The following is an 18,107-nucleotide window of genomic DNA, read 5'->3' as shown; positions in this document are numbered from 1 at the left end:
AGTACTACCAGTCCACCGCTGGTACTTGATGGGGGTGGTAGCGGTAATACTTGAGGGGGGGGGTGGCAGCAGTGGTACTTAAAGAGGGGTGGTAGCGGTGGTACTTGAGGGGGGGTGGCCGTAGTGGTACTTGAGGCTGATGGCAGTGGTGGTGCCATCTTCTCCCACCACCACCTGTGCCTCTTACTGATCCTATCCCCTACCACTGATCTCATCCCTATCCCCCTCATTCCTTCTACAACAGAGGTGATAGGGGGATAGGGATGAGATCAGTGGTGAGGGGATGGGATCAGTAAGAGGCACAGGTGGTGGTGGGAGAGGATGGCACCACCGCAGCCACCCCCCCTCAAATACAACCGCTATCACCCCCCCTCAACACTAGCACTTCCACTGATCTCATCCCTATCCCCCTATTACTCTTCTACAACAGAGGTGATGGGGGCGATAGGGATGAGATCAGTGGTGGAGGGATGGGGTCAGTAAAAGGCACAGGTGGTGGTGGGAGAGTATAGCACCATCACTGCCGCTGCAGACCCCCCCCCCTTTACGTTGTTGTACAGTGTAGAAAAATTAAGTATCAAAATCAGGCTTTTCGTGGGGGGGGGGGGGGGCCCTTCACGATATCTTGCACCGGGGCCCTGAAGTCTCTAGTTACGCCACTGATTCACACTGCATTATATAACTTAGTTTTGTGCCTTGTCTGCAGAAGTAATTTAAAGCTCCAAATCAGTACAATGTGTATCAACATGTAGGACATATACCTTCAATATAAACATTTATTTCTCCACAAACTTCCTCAAGATAAAAGCTGCAAGACCAGCTCAGCCCCTCCCTGTGCCGAGGAATGTGAGACGCCCTTTAGATTTTCCTTGTCGGAGACTTTTTACTTTCATTTCTCTCTTCTGCTGTCAGCGATGGCGTCTGCTGATCTGAGACAGGAGCTGGACTGTTCCATCTGTCTGACCACATATACAGATCCTGTAAACCTGAGATGTGGTCACAACTTCTGCCGGGTCTGTATTGATCGTGTGTTGGATACACAGGGGGGGTCTGGAGGATATTCCTGTCCTGAGTGCAGAGAAGAGTTCCGGGATCGGCCTGTACTGCAGAGGAACATTACACTACGTAACATGGTGGAGACTTTCCGATCTACTCAGCTGGAAGAAGGGAAGACTGGAATCTTCTGTACTTATTGCTATCACTGTCCTGTACCTGCTGTTATATCCTGTCTGATGTGTGAAGCTTCTCTGTGTGATAATCACCTGAGAGTCCACAGCAAGGCACCAGAACATGTCCTAACTGATCCCACCACTTCCATGGAGAACAGAAAATGCTCCATTCATAGGAAACTTCTTGAATATTACTGCACTGAGGACTCTGCCTGTATCTGTGTGTCCTGCAGTTTGGCCGGAGAACACCGGGGACACAAGGTGGAGACTCTGGATGAGGCCTCTGAGAAGAAGAAACAGGAACTGAGAAATGTTCTGCAGAAACTGATGACAGAGAGAGAGGAGACGGAGAAAAGAGTCCAGAGTCTGCAGGATCGCAGGAGAAAAGTACAAGAAGAATCAGAGAGAGTCACTGCCCTGTTCATAGAGCTCAGGAGACATCTGGAGGACCTGGAGAAGAGAGTCCGGAGGAACATCTCCAGCCAGGAAGAGCGGATCTCATTGTCTGATCTGATCCATCAGCTGGAAATAAAGAAGGAGGATCTGTCCAGGAAGATGGAGGACATTGAGGAGCTGTGTAACATGACTGACCCACTGACTGTCCTACAGGAATCAGACACAGGGGACTTGTGTGATACTGAGGAGGGAGATAATGATAGACTCCTCCATGATGGAGGGGATCTGGATGTGTCTGGAATCTCACACACATTACACACAGGGTTATCTGATATGATAAAAGAGGTAAATGTATTCTTCAATATACAGGAAGCTTCAGACATATTACTGGATGTGAACACAGCTTATAATAAGCTACAGATATCAGATGACATGAAAACTGTATCCAGGTCATATATAGAGCAGAATCGTCCAGAAACACCGGAGAGATTTCAGTGCTGGGCCCAGGTATTAAGCAGTCAGAGATTTTCCTCGGGGCGACATTACTGGGAAGTGGATGTCAGAGAGTCAGAAGATTGCATAGTCGGGATGTGTTATCCCAGTATAGAGAGGAGAGGAGGAGTGCAGTCACTGATTGGAAATAATAAGAAGTCCTGGGGTTTGCTCAGGTGTAGTGGTGGGTGTTCTCTAATACATGACTATAAACAGATCATCATATCTCCCGATCTCTCCAGTAACAGAGTCAGGATCTCTGTGGATTATGAGGCCGGGCAGCTGTCCTTTTATGATCTGTGTGACCCGATCAGACACCTCCACACCTTCACCACCACCTTCACTGAGCCCCTCCATGCCGGGTTATATGTATTGGAAGGTTCTATAACAATATCTGGGGGTGAAAGGCGACGTGAGAAATAATAATATAACAGAAAATCTGCCCAAATCTGCTGACATCACAGAAATATGAATCTGATGATTTTTAACCAACAGAATAATGCAGTAGATTCATATTCCAGATGTCATAAATCTAAAGGTTCCCAACACAACCAATCACAGCATTGAGAAATCTCAGCACAGGGAAGTGTGATTTATTCTCTTATAGTGACAATAATAAGATTTGGGGTTTTCAGGGGTTCATTAAGTGTTAGTGGTTATGATAAGACTAGGAGATATTATCATTGATTATGATTTGAATGACTATTCAAAATTTTCAGAAAATGTAATATACACTATTGCAGCTTGCCAATCATTAAATGTGCTGACTGCATTAGTTTTCTTTTTTCAGACGTCTTTTATTCTTTTCTATTTTTACCTAGAGATCCTGCCAGTAACACACTTCCTGTCCTGGGGTGACACCACTCACTCATAGTACTGCACACTGTGGATTTTTAGGTACTGTCGTTTTTTGGCGCTGTTTCACGAGCGTACGCAGTTTTAAAGCGTGACATGTTGGGTATCTATTCACTCAGCATAACATCATCTTTTATATTTCCCCATATGGGTAATATATTGTGTTTCAAAATTGTGTTTGTTTTAAAATGTATTACGTATTTTTTTTTGCATTTAAAAAAATGCTGTGCAAATATAAAAATTGCAACACCCACCATTTTATTCTCTAGGGCCTCTGCTTAAAACAATAAATAATGTTTGGGGGCTCTAAGCAGTTTTCTAGCAAAGCAATGCTGATTTTTACATATAGGAGAGGAATGTCAGAATTGGCCCGGACTGGAAGCGGTTAATATCAGACTGCAGAGTGCACAGGACAGCACTGGATTTCTGGCAGGATTCACAGGTGATTTATACACTTATTGAATAACTAGAACAATATTCTTTCAAGTGTATATGTAACAGATCAAAATGAAGGAAATAAGTGACGTTTGTTGGTATCTTCATTGTAGATTATTGTTGCTGTCAGACAGAAGTGTACAAAGCTGTAAAGCTCTAATTGGCTCAGAGTGCTGCCCCTCCCCCCCCCCCCATGCTGCTGTGTAGGTGATTACAGGAAGTGATATCAGGACAAATTCAGATATATACAACAGTTCTATGTGGAAAGAAAAAGCTTTTTTATTAATACATAATTGCATTAAAATAGAACTACAGTGGGGATCGAAAGTTTGGGCACCCCAAGTAAAAATTTGTATTAACCACTTAACCCCCGGACCATATTGCTGGTCAAAGACCAGAGCACTTTTTGCGATTCGGCACTGCGTCGCTTTAACTTACAATTGCGCGGTCGTGCGACGTGGCTCCCAAACAAAATTGGCGTCCTTTTTTCCCCACAAATAGAGCTTTCTTTTGGTGGTATTTGATCACCTCTGCGGTTTTTAGTTTTTGCGCTATAAACAAAAATAGAGCGACAATTTTGAAAAAAATGAAAAATTTTTACTTTTTGCTATAATAAATATCCCCCAAAAAGTTTAGGCCGATACGTTTTCTACATATTTTTCGTAAAAAAATCGCAATAAGCGTTTATTGATTGGTTTGCACAAAAGTTATAGCGTCTACAAAATAGGGGGTAGTTTTATGGCATTTTTATTAATTTTTTTTTTTTACTAGTAATGGCGGCGATCAGCGATTTTTTTCGGTACTGCGACATTATGGCGGACACTTCGGACACTTTTGACACATTTTTGGGACCATTGGCATTTTTATAGCGAGCAGTGCTATAAAAATGCATTGGATTACTATAAAAATGCCACTGGCAGTGAAGGGGTTAACACTAGGGGGCGGGGAAGGGGTTAAGTATGTTCCCTGGGTGTGTTCTAACTGTAGGAGGGGGGTGGACTGACATGGGGAAATGACTGATCTTCTGTTCATACATTGTATGAGCAGAAGATCAGCATTTCTCTCCCTGACAGCTCCCGGTCCTCGCTCTGTAACGAGCGATCGCGTGTGCCCGGCTGCGATCGCGCCCACCGGGCACGCACATGGGAGTCGGGGGCGAGCCCGGCGGTGTGCACGAGCCCCTAGTGGCCGCTTCGAGAGCCGACGTAGAGCTACAGGCTCTCACGCAGGGGACATTTGTGAGACATACCGGGGTGGAGATTACTCTACAAATATCTGGGGATCCTGCTGACCCCACACGATACTTATATATTTTTGTCTAACAGACAATAACATTTCTCTCCCTTCGTCCCCCACTATTTCTGCCACCAACTGTCTCCTATATTACTTTATTACGGTGTTGACCACTGCTGTGGATGCCACACACCTTGGTCCATGTTTCTTGAGCAGTGAAGGACTCCCCGGGACATGTAATTACTGTCTATAGTACCTACCTGAAGCTCCTGAAGAAGTGCGTCAGCGTGAAACATGTAGTGCGTTGAGCATTGAGCTCTTCTACCCTTGAAATCAACCCACATCAGGCCCATATTTTGCTACCTATGATAATACTTATTAAGTCGAGTTACAGCGTGGCCTAAGGGTAATGGTGGGGATGTCTATATGTGGTAGGTTGTTTAGCTTATGTTGCTAGGAATTTTAAAATGCGCTTGTTGATTTTATATTTATGTATCAATAAACGATTATATTTTAAGATTGTGTATAGTGTGGTGCCTAAAAAGTCCATCTAGAGTTCACATCACCCAACTTAAATCCCATAGAGATTCTGTGGGGTATTGTCAAGAGGAAGATGAGAGACACCAGACCCAACCATGCAGATGAGCTTAAAGCCACTATCAAAGCAACCTGGGATTCCATAACACCTCAGCAGTGCCACAGGCTGATCACCTCCACTCCACTCCGCATTGATGCCGTAATTCATGCAAAAGGAGCCCCGACCAAGTATTGAGTGCATACTATGGACAGACTTTTCACTAAGCCAACATTTCTGTATTAAAAATCCTTTTTTTTATTGGTCTTATGTAATATTCTACTTTTTAGAGATACAGGGCCAGATTCAGAACAAAGATACGCCGTCGTATCTCTGAGTGTGCGTGGTCGTATCTATGCGCCTGATTCAGAGAATCAGTTACGCATAGATTTCCCTAAGATCCGACCAGCGTAAGTGTCTTACACCGTCGAATCTTAGGCTGCATATTTACGCTGGCTGCTAGGTGGCGCTTCCATATAGTTACGCAATAAATATGCTAATTAGGTATTTACGCCGATTCAGAAACGTACGTCCGGCCGGCGCATTTTTTTACGTTGTTTACGTTAGGCTTTTTCGGTGTAAAGTTACCCCTGCTATATGAGGCGTAGCCAATGTTAAGTATGGACGTCGTTCCCGCGTCGAGTTTTGAAAATTTTATGTCGTTTGCGTAAGTCGTTTGAAAAAAGGGCTGTACATAAGTTACGCTCACGTCTAAAGCAATGACGACTTGCGGCGTAATTTCGAGTATGCGCACTGGGATTTTTTCACGAACGGCACATGCTCCGTTCGTAAAATACGTCAAATACTTGGGGTCAAAGTGATTTTACATTAAACACGCCCACATCAACCCCATTTGAATTAGGCGGACTTACACCGACAAACATACGTTACGCCGCCGTAACTAAGGGCGCAAGTTCTTTCTGCATACGGAACTTGCGCCCTAAGTTACGGCGGCGTACCGTATGTGAGATACGTTACGCCGCGCCGACAGATACTGCTATGTATCTAAATCCGGCCCACTGAATTTTGGGTTTTCACTAGCTGTAACCCATGATCATCAAAAGTTAAAGAAAGAAATGCTTGAAATAAAGTATCTCGAAAAAGTAAGTGCACCCCTCACATTTTTGTAAATATTTTCTTCTATCTTTTCATGTGACAACACTGAAGAAATGACACTTTGCTACAATGTAAAGTAGTAAGTGTACAATTTGTATAACAGTGTAAATTTGCTGTCCCCCTCAAAATGGCTCAACACACAGCCATTAATGTCTAAACCGCTGGCAACAAAAGTGAGTACACCCCCAAGTGAAAATGTCCAAATTGGGCCCAATTAGCCATTTTCCCTTGAGTGCATGTGCTTAGTGTCATATCCAGAGGTTGTCTTTGGGAAATAGACGTATGAGTGCTGCCAGCATTGCTGCAGAGGTTGAAGGGGTGGGGGGTCAGCCTGTCAGTGCTCAGACCATATGCCGCACACTGCATCAAATTGGTCTGCATGGCTGTCATCCCAGAAAAAAGCATTTTCTAAAGATGATGCACAAGAAAGCCTGAAAAACAGTTTGCTGAAGACAAGTAAAATAAGGACATGGATTACTGGAACCATGTCCTGTGGTTTGATGAGACCAAGATAAAGGTATTTGGTGTCAGATGGTGTCAGGCGTGTGTGGCGGCAACCAGGTGAGGAGGACAAAGACAAGTGTGTCTTGTCTACAGTCAGGCATGGTGGTGGGAGTGTCATGATCTGGGGCTGCATGAATGCTGCCGGCACTGGGGAGCCAGGACCGTTTTTAAGGCTGGGCAAAAAGGGCGTCTGCCCTGGACCCCATTATTTTTCTCATACTTGCCAACTATCCCAGTTTAAATGTCCTCATCCCTTGAAGTTTTAGTCCCGTGCTATGTCCCGATATCTCAGTGGAAAGTTCTCTGCCCTATTGCCATGTACAGATGACCCCACCTGCAGACCCTGTGTTTACATGTAAATAACCTGCATTGATATGTAAATAGCGATGGCATTAAGTTGTAAATAGCCGTGGAGTGCGGCATTGATATGTAAATAGAGGCGGCATTCATATGTATATCATGTCCCCCTGAGGCCATATCTACCATCACTTCTGCTGAATTCTGCCCACTGGGGAGGGAAAGGAGCTTGAAAGTCCTGCCTACAACTATAATCATTAAAGGGTCACTAAAGGAAAAAACATTTTTGTTTCTAAATAACAAACATGTTATACTTACCTCCACTGTGCAGTTCGTTTTGCACAGAGTGTCCCCGATCCACATCTTCTGGGGTCCCTAGGCGGCTGTCTCTGGTCCTCCCCGCACAAGCTACACACGTTCATGTGAGAGAGCTTGCATTGTGTGTAGTCTGTGCGGGCGCGCTCCCGTGATACAGCGAGTGGCCATAGCGGCTCACTGTATCACTCGTCCCCGCCCCTCGGCGCGCCCCGTCACTGGATGTGATTGACAGCAGCGCCAGCCAATGGCTGCGCTGCTCTCAATCCATCCACTCTAGCCAATCAGCGGCCAGGCTGAGCGGCGAAGAGGATCTCGAGCGCAGGACTTTTTCGAGGGGTCAGGTAAGTATAACGGGGGGCCGGTATACTCTGAAGTTTTTTCACCTTAATGCATAGAATGCATTAAAGTGGATGTAAACCCACTGACACCAAATTGGCATGCATAGCAGATTTCTATGCTGTCATGTAATACATGCCGAATGCATGTGCCCTTATATACCTAAAGTCCCGCCCTTACCTGCCTGGAGCCCCTCAATCTCGGACAATCCGTAGGCGTTTCTTTGATCGGCGTTCTGTGGGCGGAGTCGTGACGTCAGCGGACTCCTCCGCCCACCACTACACGCCCACGGCCAGCCAGCGTTGCGAGGAAGAGGCTCGCGCTGGGGAGACTGGCGTCCATGTGGAAGGAGTGAGAGAGCGCGTTCTGGCAAGAAACAAAGCGCGCTCGTGTCACTCCTTTCCCATGTGCAGGAAAGGCAGCCAGCCACAGAACGTTTCCCGGGAGTCGGGACAGAGAGGCAGACAGGCAGAGAGGCATATAGGCAGAGACACAGAACATTCTACAAGTAAATTACCTATCGCCTGTACTTCTTTGTGACAACTCCTGTATCATGCCCGCAGTCCCTAATCCATCTCCTGTATCATGCCCGCAGTCCCTAATCCAACTCCTGTATCATGCCCGCAGTCCCTGATCCAACTCCTGTATCATGCCCGCAGTCCCTAATCCAACTCCTGTACCATGCCCGCAGTCCCTAATCCAACTCCTGTATCATGCCCGCAGTCCCTAATCCAACTCCTGTATCATGCCCGCAGTCCCTAATCCAACTCCTGTACCATGCCCGCAGTCCCTGATCCATCTCCTGTATCATGCCCGCAGTCCCTGATCCATCTCCTGTATCATGCCCGCAGTCCCTGATCCAACTCCTGTATCATGCCCGCAGTCCCTAATCCAACTCCTGTATCATGCCCGCAGTCCCTGATCCAACTCCTGTATCATGCCCGCAGTGCGCAGTCCCTGATCCAACTCCTGTATCATGCCCGCAGTCCCTGATCCAACTCCTGTATCATGCCCGCAGTCCCTAATCCAACTCCTGTATCATGCCCGCAGTGCGCAGTCCCTGATCCAACTCCTGTATCATGCCTGCAGTGCGCAGTCCCTGATCCAACTCCTGTATCATGCCCGCAGTCCCTGGTCCAACTCCTGTATCATGCCCGCAGTCCCTAATCCAACTCCTGTATCATGCCTGCAGTCCCTAATCCAACTCCTGTATCATGCCCGCAGTCCCTGATCCAACTCCTGTATCATGCCCGCAGTCCCTAATCCAACTCCTGTATCATGTCCGCAGTCCCTAATCCAACTCCTGTATCATGCCCGCAGTGCGCAGTCCCTGATCCAACTCCTGTATCATGCCCGCACTACACTGCACCTCTGGACCCCTTTACACTACACTGCACCTCTGGACCCCTTTACATTACACAGCACCCTGCACCTCTGGACCCCTTATATATTTAAAAAATAAAACCCCACCCTCCCATCAAGTACAAAAATATATTGTAAAAAAAATATTAAAAATGTTTTATTGTAAAAATGTATAAAAATTATAAAAATGCATTGGTCACAATTTTTTTTTTGAATAAAAAAAAAAAATGTAATTAGAAAATAAAAAAAATGATCTGACACTGTCCACTATCCTGACACCATCCTGCAGGTACTACCCACCACTGTACACTCCGCATTCCTGTGATTCGCACCGCACTGCTGTTCAGACAACATGCGATATCTGTGCGATGCGATTTCAGCCATACAAACTGTATGGCTGAAATCGCATCACATTCGGACCAAACACGCACAGGAGTCTTTTTTGGTCCACACCAGAATCGCATGGGTGTTCACACCTATGCGATCCGATTCATGTCCTAACTGTCAGTTCGCAGTGCGATATGCGAGCTGAAATGGGGGTGTCATTACCATTGTATGACACTCCCCAGCATATGGCAGTGTGAACTGCGTTGCGAGTCGGGTGCGATGTGGGAACCCGCAGTGGATTTGCAGGGTTACCGAATCGCACCAGTGTGAACCAAGCGTCAAAGCATACAGCCTACAAATGTCACCTGACTGCTCCCACCAAGGCTCGGTTCACACTGGTGCGATTCGGTAACCCTGCGAATCCACCGCGGGTTCCCACATCGCACCCGACTCGCACGGCAGTTCACACTGCCATATGCGAACTGCTGGGGAGCGTCATACAATGGCAATGACACCCCCATTTCAGCTCGCATATCGCACTGCGAACTGACAGTTAGGACATGAATCGGATCGCATAGGTGTGAACACACATGCGATTCTGGTGTGGACCAAAAAAAGTGTCCTGTGTGTGTTTGGTCCGAATGTGATGCGATTTCAGCCATACAGTTTGTATGGCTAAAATCGCATCGCACAGACATCGCACGTGATCTGAACAGCAGTGCGGTGCGAATCACTTGCGATGTCGCACAGCATGTGAACCAGCCCTAAGTTCATTCAGTTTTATTGGTTCTAATTATAAAAAGTGAGAAATCCACCCCTCCCCCACACAACACACATCCTGGTAATATAGGAATTTTGCATCTGTGATCAGGTGACCTCAGACACACACACTGCAATATAACAATAATAAGAAGATCACTGAAGCTCGGACTACATATATCTCCCCTAATCACTTGTCTATGTATATTCTGATGGCTGGTCACTGGAGCATTTCATCATGACATTGAACTTTGTCTCACCTCATGTTTTGGAAACATTTAATCAAAACACAGGAGAAAATTCTGGGATAGCTAGAAGGGAGAGGGGAGGGGGAGGGGTGTGTGAATTGTGCACTGTTTATAGAAACTGTGCATGTTCTGCAGGCTAGTGCACGAGATATGTAAATAACCTGTCACTCAAAGCATGGGGGCGGAACGGACTTTGCTTTTTATAGGAAAGTCAGTTTTATCTCACTGAACAATAAAAAGAGGATTGCTCAGCGCTGGATTAACTCTGTGTGGCAATACTGGGCACAGATGATAGGAAATCTTATTCTCTACATTGTGACATAATTTTTTTTTTTTTTGGGGGGTTTACATCCACTTTAAGGTGAAAAAACTTTTTCCTTTACAACTCCTTTAAGGCCCCTTTCACACGGACGGATAGAATGGTGCTTTTAGCTGCGGATTCTACAGCAGCTAGAAGCACACCATTCACACACTGCGTTTAGCTGCGGTTTCGTTACCTGCGGTTTGTTGCGTATAGAAAAAATAGAATTGAATGCGTACAGGTGCGATCTGGCACAGCTATCTGCACATAACCGCAGGTAATCGCAGTGCACTGTGTCAGCTGCATTTGGTATGAATCTTGAGGGGGATCTCCACGCCAAATTTTAAATAAAAAACCGGCATGAGTTCCCCCTCCAAGGGCATACCAGGCCCTTAGGTCTGGTATGGATTTTAAGGGGAACCCCATATGCTGAAACAACAGCGTGGGGGCCCCCAGAATCCATACCAGACCCTTATCCAAGCACGCAGGCTGGACAGGAAAGGGGGTGGGGACGAGCGCTCCCCTCCTGAACCATACCAGGCCGCATGCCCTCAGCATTGGGGGGGTAGGGCCTCTTCCCAACAACCCTGGTCATTGGTTGTCGGGGTTTGCGGGCGGGGAGCTTATCGGAAACCGAGAGCCCCCTTTAATAAGGGGCCCCCAGATCCCGGATCACCCACCCTAGGTGAATGAGTATGAGGTACATCGTTCCCCTACCCATTCACCTGGAGGAAAAAATAAATTAAAAAAAAAACACACTACACAGGTTTTAAAAGTCATTTATTAGGCAGCTCCGGGGGTCTTCTTCCAACTTCGGGGGTCTTCTTCCGACTTTGGGGGTCTCTTCTTCTGCTCTCCCTGCTTCCTTCTGCTGGGCATCTCCGTTATCTTCTTGCAGCTCTTTTACTAGCGGGGGGGCCGGTCTTCCTCGTCGCCTTCTTCCCTCTTCTCCGGTGTCCTTCTGCTGGGCATCTCCACTATCTTCTTGCAGCTCTTTTACTGCCTGATCTGATTCAGTAAACTGATTTTGAATCTATTTATTGTATGTCTCAAAGTATGCAGAGAGCGAAATTGCATGGAAGACGGGGCCCAAGAAAATGTTTGACCAGGGTCCAGTCAATATTAAAGACGGCCCTGTGGGGAGCTACAAATCATTGAGGGAACCATGAATGCCGACATGTACTGTGACATATTGAAGCAGAGAATGATCCCCTCCCTTCATAGAGAATTCCAACATAACGACCCCAAACACACCTCCAAGATGATCACTGCCTTGCTAAAGAAGCTGAGGGTAATGCCGCGTACACACGATCAGAAATCCCAACAAGAAAAGTCAGATGTGAGCTTTTTGTCGGAAATTCCAACCGTGTGTAGGCTCCATCAGACTTTTTCTGTCGGAATTTCAGCCAACAAAAGATTGAGAGCAGGTTCTCTATATTTCCAACGGAAGAAGTTTCTATCGGAAAATCCACTCGTCTGTATGCAATTCCAACGCACAAAAAACACACATGCTCAGAATCAAGCAGAAGAGCCGAACTGCCTTTTGAACTTCATTGATCTCGGCCCATCATACGTGTTGTACGTCACCGCGTTCTTGACGGTTGAAATTTTCGATATGTGTATGCAACACAAGTTTGAGCCAACATTCCGTCAGAAAAAAATCCACTGTTTTCTTGTCGGAATTTCCGATTGTGTGTACGCGGCATAAAGGTAATGGACTGGCCAAGCATGTCTCCAGACCTAAACCCTATTGAGCATCTGTGGGGCTCCTCAAAGGGAAGGTGGAGGAGTGCAAGGTCTCTAACATCCACCAACTCTGTGATGTCATCATGGAGGAGGGGAAGAGGACTCCAGTGACAACCTGTGAAGCTCTGGTGACCTCCATGCCCAAGAGGGTTACGGCAGTGCTGGAAAATAATGGCGGCCACACAAAATATTGACACTTTGGGCCCAATTTGGACATTTTCACTTAGGGGTGTACTCACTTTTGTTGCCAGCAGTTTAGACATTAATGGCTGTGTGTTGAGTTATTTTGAGGGGACAGCAAATTTACACCGTTATACAAGCTGTACACTCACTACACAACATTGTAGCAAAGTGTAATTTCTTCAGTGTTGTCACATGAAAAGATAGAAGAAAAGATTTACAACAATGTGAGGGGTGTACTTACTTTTGTCAGATACTGTATATAACTCTGCGTGTAATGGATCTATATAATATAGGAGTTTTTTTATTTAATTATTGAAATAAATGAACTTTTTGATGATATTCACATTTTTTTAAATGCTCTTGTATATCTCTCAGGACAGGTTTCTTTTACTGTTGGAAATAATTTTCTCCTAAACACAAAAAGCATCAACATGCAAATATCTATCACACTGCATTATATAACTTAGTTTTGTGCCTCGTCTGCAGAAGTCATTTAAAGCTCCAAATCAGTACAATGTGTATCAACATGTAGGACATATACCTTCAATATAAACATTTATTTCTCCACAAACTTCCTCAAGATAAAAGCTGCAAGACCAGCTCAGCCCCTCCCTGTGCCGAGGAATGTGAGACGCCCTTTAGATTTTCCTTGTCGGAAACTTTTTAATTTAATTTCTCTCTTCTGCTGTCAGCGATGGCGTCTGCTGATCTGAGACAGGAGCTGGACTGTTCCATCTGTCTGACCACATATACAGATCCTGTAAACCTGAGATGTGGTCACAACTTCTGCCGGGTCTGTATTGATCATGTGTTGGATACACAGGAGGGGTCTGGAGGATATTCCTGTCCTGAGTGCAGAGAAGAGTTCCGGGATCGGCCTGTACTGCACAGGAACATAACACTACGTAACATAGTGGAGACTTTCCGATCTACTCAGCTGGAAGAAGGGAAGACTGGAATCTTCTGTACTTATTGCTATCACTCTCCTGTACCTGCTGTTATATCCTGTCTGCATTGTGAAGCTTCTCTGTGTGATAATCACCTGAGAGTCCACAACAAGTCACCAGAACATGTCCTAACTGATCCCACCACTTCCATGGAGAACAGAAAATGCTCCATCCATAGGAAACTTCTTGAATATTACTGCACTGAGGACTCTGCCTGTATCTGTGTGTCCTGCAGGCTGGATGGAGAACACCGGGGACACAAGGTGGAGACTCTGGATGAGGCCTCTGAGAATAAAAAACAGAAACTGAGAAATGTTCTGCAGAAACTGATGACAGAGAGAGAGGAGACGGAGAAAAGAGTCCAGAGTCTGCAGGATCGCAGGAGAAAAGTACAAGAAAAATCAGAGAGAGTCACTGCCCTGTTCATAGAGCTCAGGAGACATCTGGAGGACCTGGAGAAGAGAGTCCGGAGGAACATCTCCAGCCAGGAAGAGCGGATCTCATTGTCTGATCTGATCCATCAGCTGGAAATAAAGAAGGAGGATCTGTCCAGGAAGATGGAGGACATTGAGGAGCTGTGTAACATGACTGACCCACTGACTGTCCTACAGGAATCAGACACAGGGGACTTGTGTGATACTGAGGAGGGAGATAATGAGGACAGAGAGAGACATGATACACTCCTCCATGATGGAGGGGATCTGGATGTGTCTGGAATCTCACACACATTACACACAGGGTTATCTGATATGATAAAAGAGGTAAATGTATTCTTCAATATACAGGAAGCTGCAGACATATTACTGGATGTGAACACAGCTCAGAATAATCTACAGATATCAGATGACATGAAAACTGTATCCAGGTCAGATATAGAGCAGAATCGTCCAGAAACACCGGAGAGATTTCAGTGGTGGGCCCAGGTATTAAGTAGTCAGGGATTTTCCTCGGGGCGACATTACTGGGAAGTGGATGTCAGAGAGTCAGAAAATTACAGAGTCGGGATGTGTTATCCCAGTATAGAGAGGAGAGGAGTGCAGTCACTGATTGGAAATAATAACAAGTCCTGGGGTTTGTGGAGGGATAGCGGTGGGTGTTATCTAATACATGACAATAAATGGATCATCATATCTCCCGATCTCTCCAGTAACAGAGTCAGGATCTCTGTGGATTATGAGGCCGGGCAGCTGTCCTTTTATGATCTGTGTGACCCGATCAGACACCTCCACACCTTCACCACCACCTTCACTGAGCCCCTCCATGCTGTGTTAACTGTGGGAGAAGGTTCTACAACAATATCTGGGGGTGAGGGGCGATGTGAGAAATAATAATATAACAGAAAATCTGCCCAAATCTGCTGACATCACAGAAATATGAATCTGATGATATTTAACCAACAGAATAATGCAGTAGATTCATATTCCAGATGTCATAAATCTAAAGGTTCCAAACACAACCAATCACAGCATTGAGAAATCTCAGCACAGGGAAGTGTGATTTATTCTCTTATAGTGATAATAATAAGATTTGGGGTTTTCAGGGGTTCTCTAAAGCGGGAGTTCACCCAATGATGTTTTTTTTTTATCTTTTCCCCTTAGATGGATGCTCGTTTTGTCTAGGGGAATCGGCTAGTTGTATTAAAATATGAGCCGTACTTACCGTTTTCGAGATGCATCTTCTCCGTCGCTTCCGGGTATGGGTCTTCGGGAGCCGGCGTTCCTTCTTGATTGACAGTCTTCCGAGAGGCTTCCGATGGCCACATCCATCGCGTCACTAGTAGCCGAAAGAAGCCGAACGTCGGTGCGGCTCTATACTGCGCCTGCGCACCGACGTTCGGCTTCTTTCGGAAAATCGTGACCCGATGGATGCGACCGTCGGAAGCCTCTCGGAAGACTGTCAATCAAAATAGGAATGCCCAGTCCCGCAGCCCATACCCGGAAGCGACGGAGAAGATGCATCTCGTAAACGGTAAGTACGGATCATAACAACTAGCCGATTCCCCTAGACAAAACGAGCATCCATCTAAGGGGAAAAAGTCTTATGTACGGGTGAACCTCCGCTTTAAGTGGTTATGATAAGACTAGGGGCTATTATCATTGATTATGATTTGAATGATTTTTCAGAAAATGTAATATACACTATTGCAGCTTGCCAATACTTAGATGTGCTGACTGCATTGGTTTTCTTTATTCAGACGTTTTTTTTCTTCTATTTTTACCTAGAGATCCTGCCAGTAACACACTTCCTGTCCTGGGGTGACACCACTCACTCATGGTACTGTACACTGTAGATTTTTAGGTACTGACGTTTTTTGGCGCTGTTCCACGAGCGTACGCAGTTTTAAAGTGTGACATGTTGAGTATCTATTTACTCAGCATAACATCATCTTTTATATTTCCCCATATGGGTAATATATTGGGCCTGATTTACTAAGCTATGTGCGCTGCGCTGGTTCATGCATTAATTAGTACTCCGGGTGGAGGCTTAATTCGGCGCATGAACCAGCGTAGCAGCCGGCGCATTGAAACTAATATGTAAAGCCGCGCCGAACTCCCTATAGAAGTCTATGGGAGAAATCAAAAGTGTTCATTTTAAAGGCTAATCTGCAAGTTTTGTCATAAAAAGTGTTTGGGGACCTCAGTCCTGCCCCAGGGAACATGTATCAATGCTTTTTTTATTTTTTAAAACGGCCGTTTTTTCGGGAGCAGTGAAATTAATAATTCTTAAAGTGAAACAATAAAAGTGAAATATTCCTTTAAATTTCGTACCTAGGGGGGGTGTAATGTCAGCATGTGAAATAGCGCATTTTTCCCGCACTTAGAACTCCCCCTGCACAAAGTGACATTCAGAAGGAAAAAAGTCATTTAAAAATTCACACGCGGCTATAATGAATTGTCGGCTCTGACAATTCTAAAGGGATTCATTCATAAAACAAACAAAAAAATGTGTAGGGGTTCCCCCAAATTAAATTACCAGGCCCTTCAGGTCTGGAATGGATATTAAGGGGAACCCCGCCGTAAAAACCAAAAAAAAAAAAGACGTGCGGTTCCCGGCAAATATCCATTCCAGACCCTTCAGGTCTGGTGTGGATTTTAAGGGGAACTCCACCCCAAATTGAAAAAAAAAATGGCGTGGAGTCCCCCTAAAAATCCACACCAGACCCTTATCCGAGCACGTTGACCTGGCCGGCCGCAGAAAAGAGGGGGGGACAGAGTGCGGCCCCCCCCCTCTCCTGAACCGCACCAGGCCACATGCCCTCAACATGGGGAGGATGTCCCCATGTTGATGGGGACAAGGGTCTCATCCCCACAACCCTTGCCCGGTGGTTGTGGGGGTATGCGGGCGGGAGGTTTATCAGAATCTGGAAGACCCCTTTAACAAAGGGGACCCCCAGATCCTGACCCCCCCCCTGTGTGAAATGGTAATGGGGTACATTGTACCTCTACCATTTCACCCCAAAAAAATGTCAAAGTGTTAAAAATGACAGTAGCCGGTTTTTGACAAATCTTTTAATAAAATCTTCTTTTCTTCTTCCCTTCGAGTTTCTTCCGCTGCTTCTTTCTTCTCGTCAACATCTTGCCCGACGTGTTCTTCTATCTTCTCCGTCCGTCCTTCCGCCTTCTGGTCCCGCATCTTGCCCGTTGTCTTCTCCGTCCGCCTCCTCGTCCGCATCTTGGGTCTTCTGCGGTCTTCTTCTCGGTCCGCCGCCTTCTCGTCCCCTGCGTTTGAATTTGATTTGGCCGCCGTTTTCCCGCTCCTGGGACCCGCCCCCCTCTGACGCCACAAGTAAACTCCTTAGAAGGTCATGTGCGTCAGAGGGGGGCGGGGTCGCAGAGCGTCACACAGCGGGGGAATTCAATTTCAATCGCGCCGCCCGGAGAAGAAGTTCCCGCCGTGTCACACTCATGTGACCCCGCCCCCCTCTGACGCCACAAGTAAACTCCTTAGAAGGTCATGTGCGTCAGAGGGGGGCGGGGTCACATGAGTGTACACGGCGGGAACTTCTTCTCCGGGCGGCGCGATTGAAATTGAATTCCCCCGCTGTGTGACGCTCTGCGACCCCGCCCCCCTCTGACGCACATGACCTTCTAAGGAGTTTACTTGTGGCGTCAGAGGGGGGCGGGTCCCAGGAGCGGGAAAACGGCGGCCAAATCAAATTCAAACGCAGGGGACGAGAAGGCGGCGGACCGAGAAGAAGACCGCAGAAGACCCAAGATGCGGACGAGGAGGCGGACGGAGAAGACAACGGGCAAGATGCGGGACCAGAAGGCGGAAGGACGGACGGAGAAGATAGAAGAACACGTCGGGCAAGATGTTGACGAGAAGAAAGAAGCAGCGGAAGAAACTCGAAGGGAAGAAGAAAAGAAGATTTTATTAAAAGATTTGTCAAAAACCGGCTACTGTCATTTTTAACACTTTGACATTTTTTTGGGGTGAAATGGTAGAGGTACAATGTACCCCATTACCATTTCACACAGGGGGGGGGGTCAGGATCTGGGGGTCCCCTTT

At 46.3% G+C, this 18,107-nt stretch overlaps 2 protein-coding genes across 2 annotated transcripts; both read left to right on the top strand.

Annotated features, from left to right (window-relative positions):
* The first annotated feature begins 715 nt into the window (after positions 1-715).
* On the top strand, positions 716-2,832 carry LOC120941624 (E3 ubiquitin/ISG15 ligase TRIM25-like). The gene has a single exon (XM_040355156.1). It carries the CDS (start codon positions 915-917, stop codon positions 2,478-2,480), a length of 1,566 nt encoding a protein of 521 aa, XP_040211090.1. The 5' UTR covers positions 716-914; the 3' UTR covers positions 2,481-2,832.
* Positions 2,833-13,089: 10,257 nt separating this feature from the next.
* LOC120941623 (E3 ubiquitin-protein ligase TRIM58-like) lies at positions 13,090-15,147 on the top strand. Its single transcript, XM_040355155.1, has one exon. The coding sequence runs from the start codon at positions 13,346-13,348 to the stop codon at positions 14,924-14,926; it is 1,581 nt and encodes a 526-aa protein (XP_040211089.1). The 5' UTR covers positions 13,090-13,345; the 3' UTR covers positions 14,927-15,147.
* The last annotated feature ends 2,960 nt before the right edge of the window (positions 15,148-18,107 follow it).

Source organism: Rana temporaria, chromosome 5 (assembly GCF_905171775.1).
Source record: "Rana temporaria chromosome 5, aRanTem1.1, whole genome shotgun sequence".
NCBI classification, from domain to species: domain Eukaryota; kingdom Metazoa; phylum Chordata; class Amphibia; order Anura; family Ranidae; genus Rana; species Rana temporaria.
Note: the sequence above shows the minus strand (reverse complement) of the source record. Positions and strands in the feature narration are given on the sequence as shown.

Bases quoted from the DNA above. Each gene is read 5' to 3' on its own strand.
- LOC120941624 (XM_040355156.1), top strand. From the start codon at position 915: ATGGCGTCTGCTGATCTGAGACAGGAGCTGGACTGTTCCATCTGTCTG.
- LOC120941623 (XM_040355155.1), top strand. From the start codon at position 13,346: ATGGCGTCTGCTGATCTGAGACAGGAGCTGGACTGTTCCATCTGTCTG.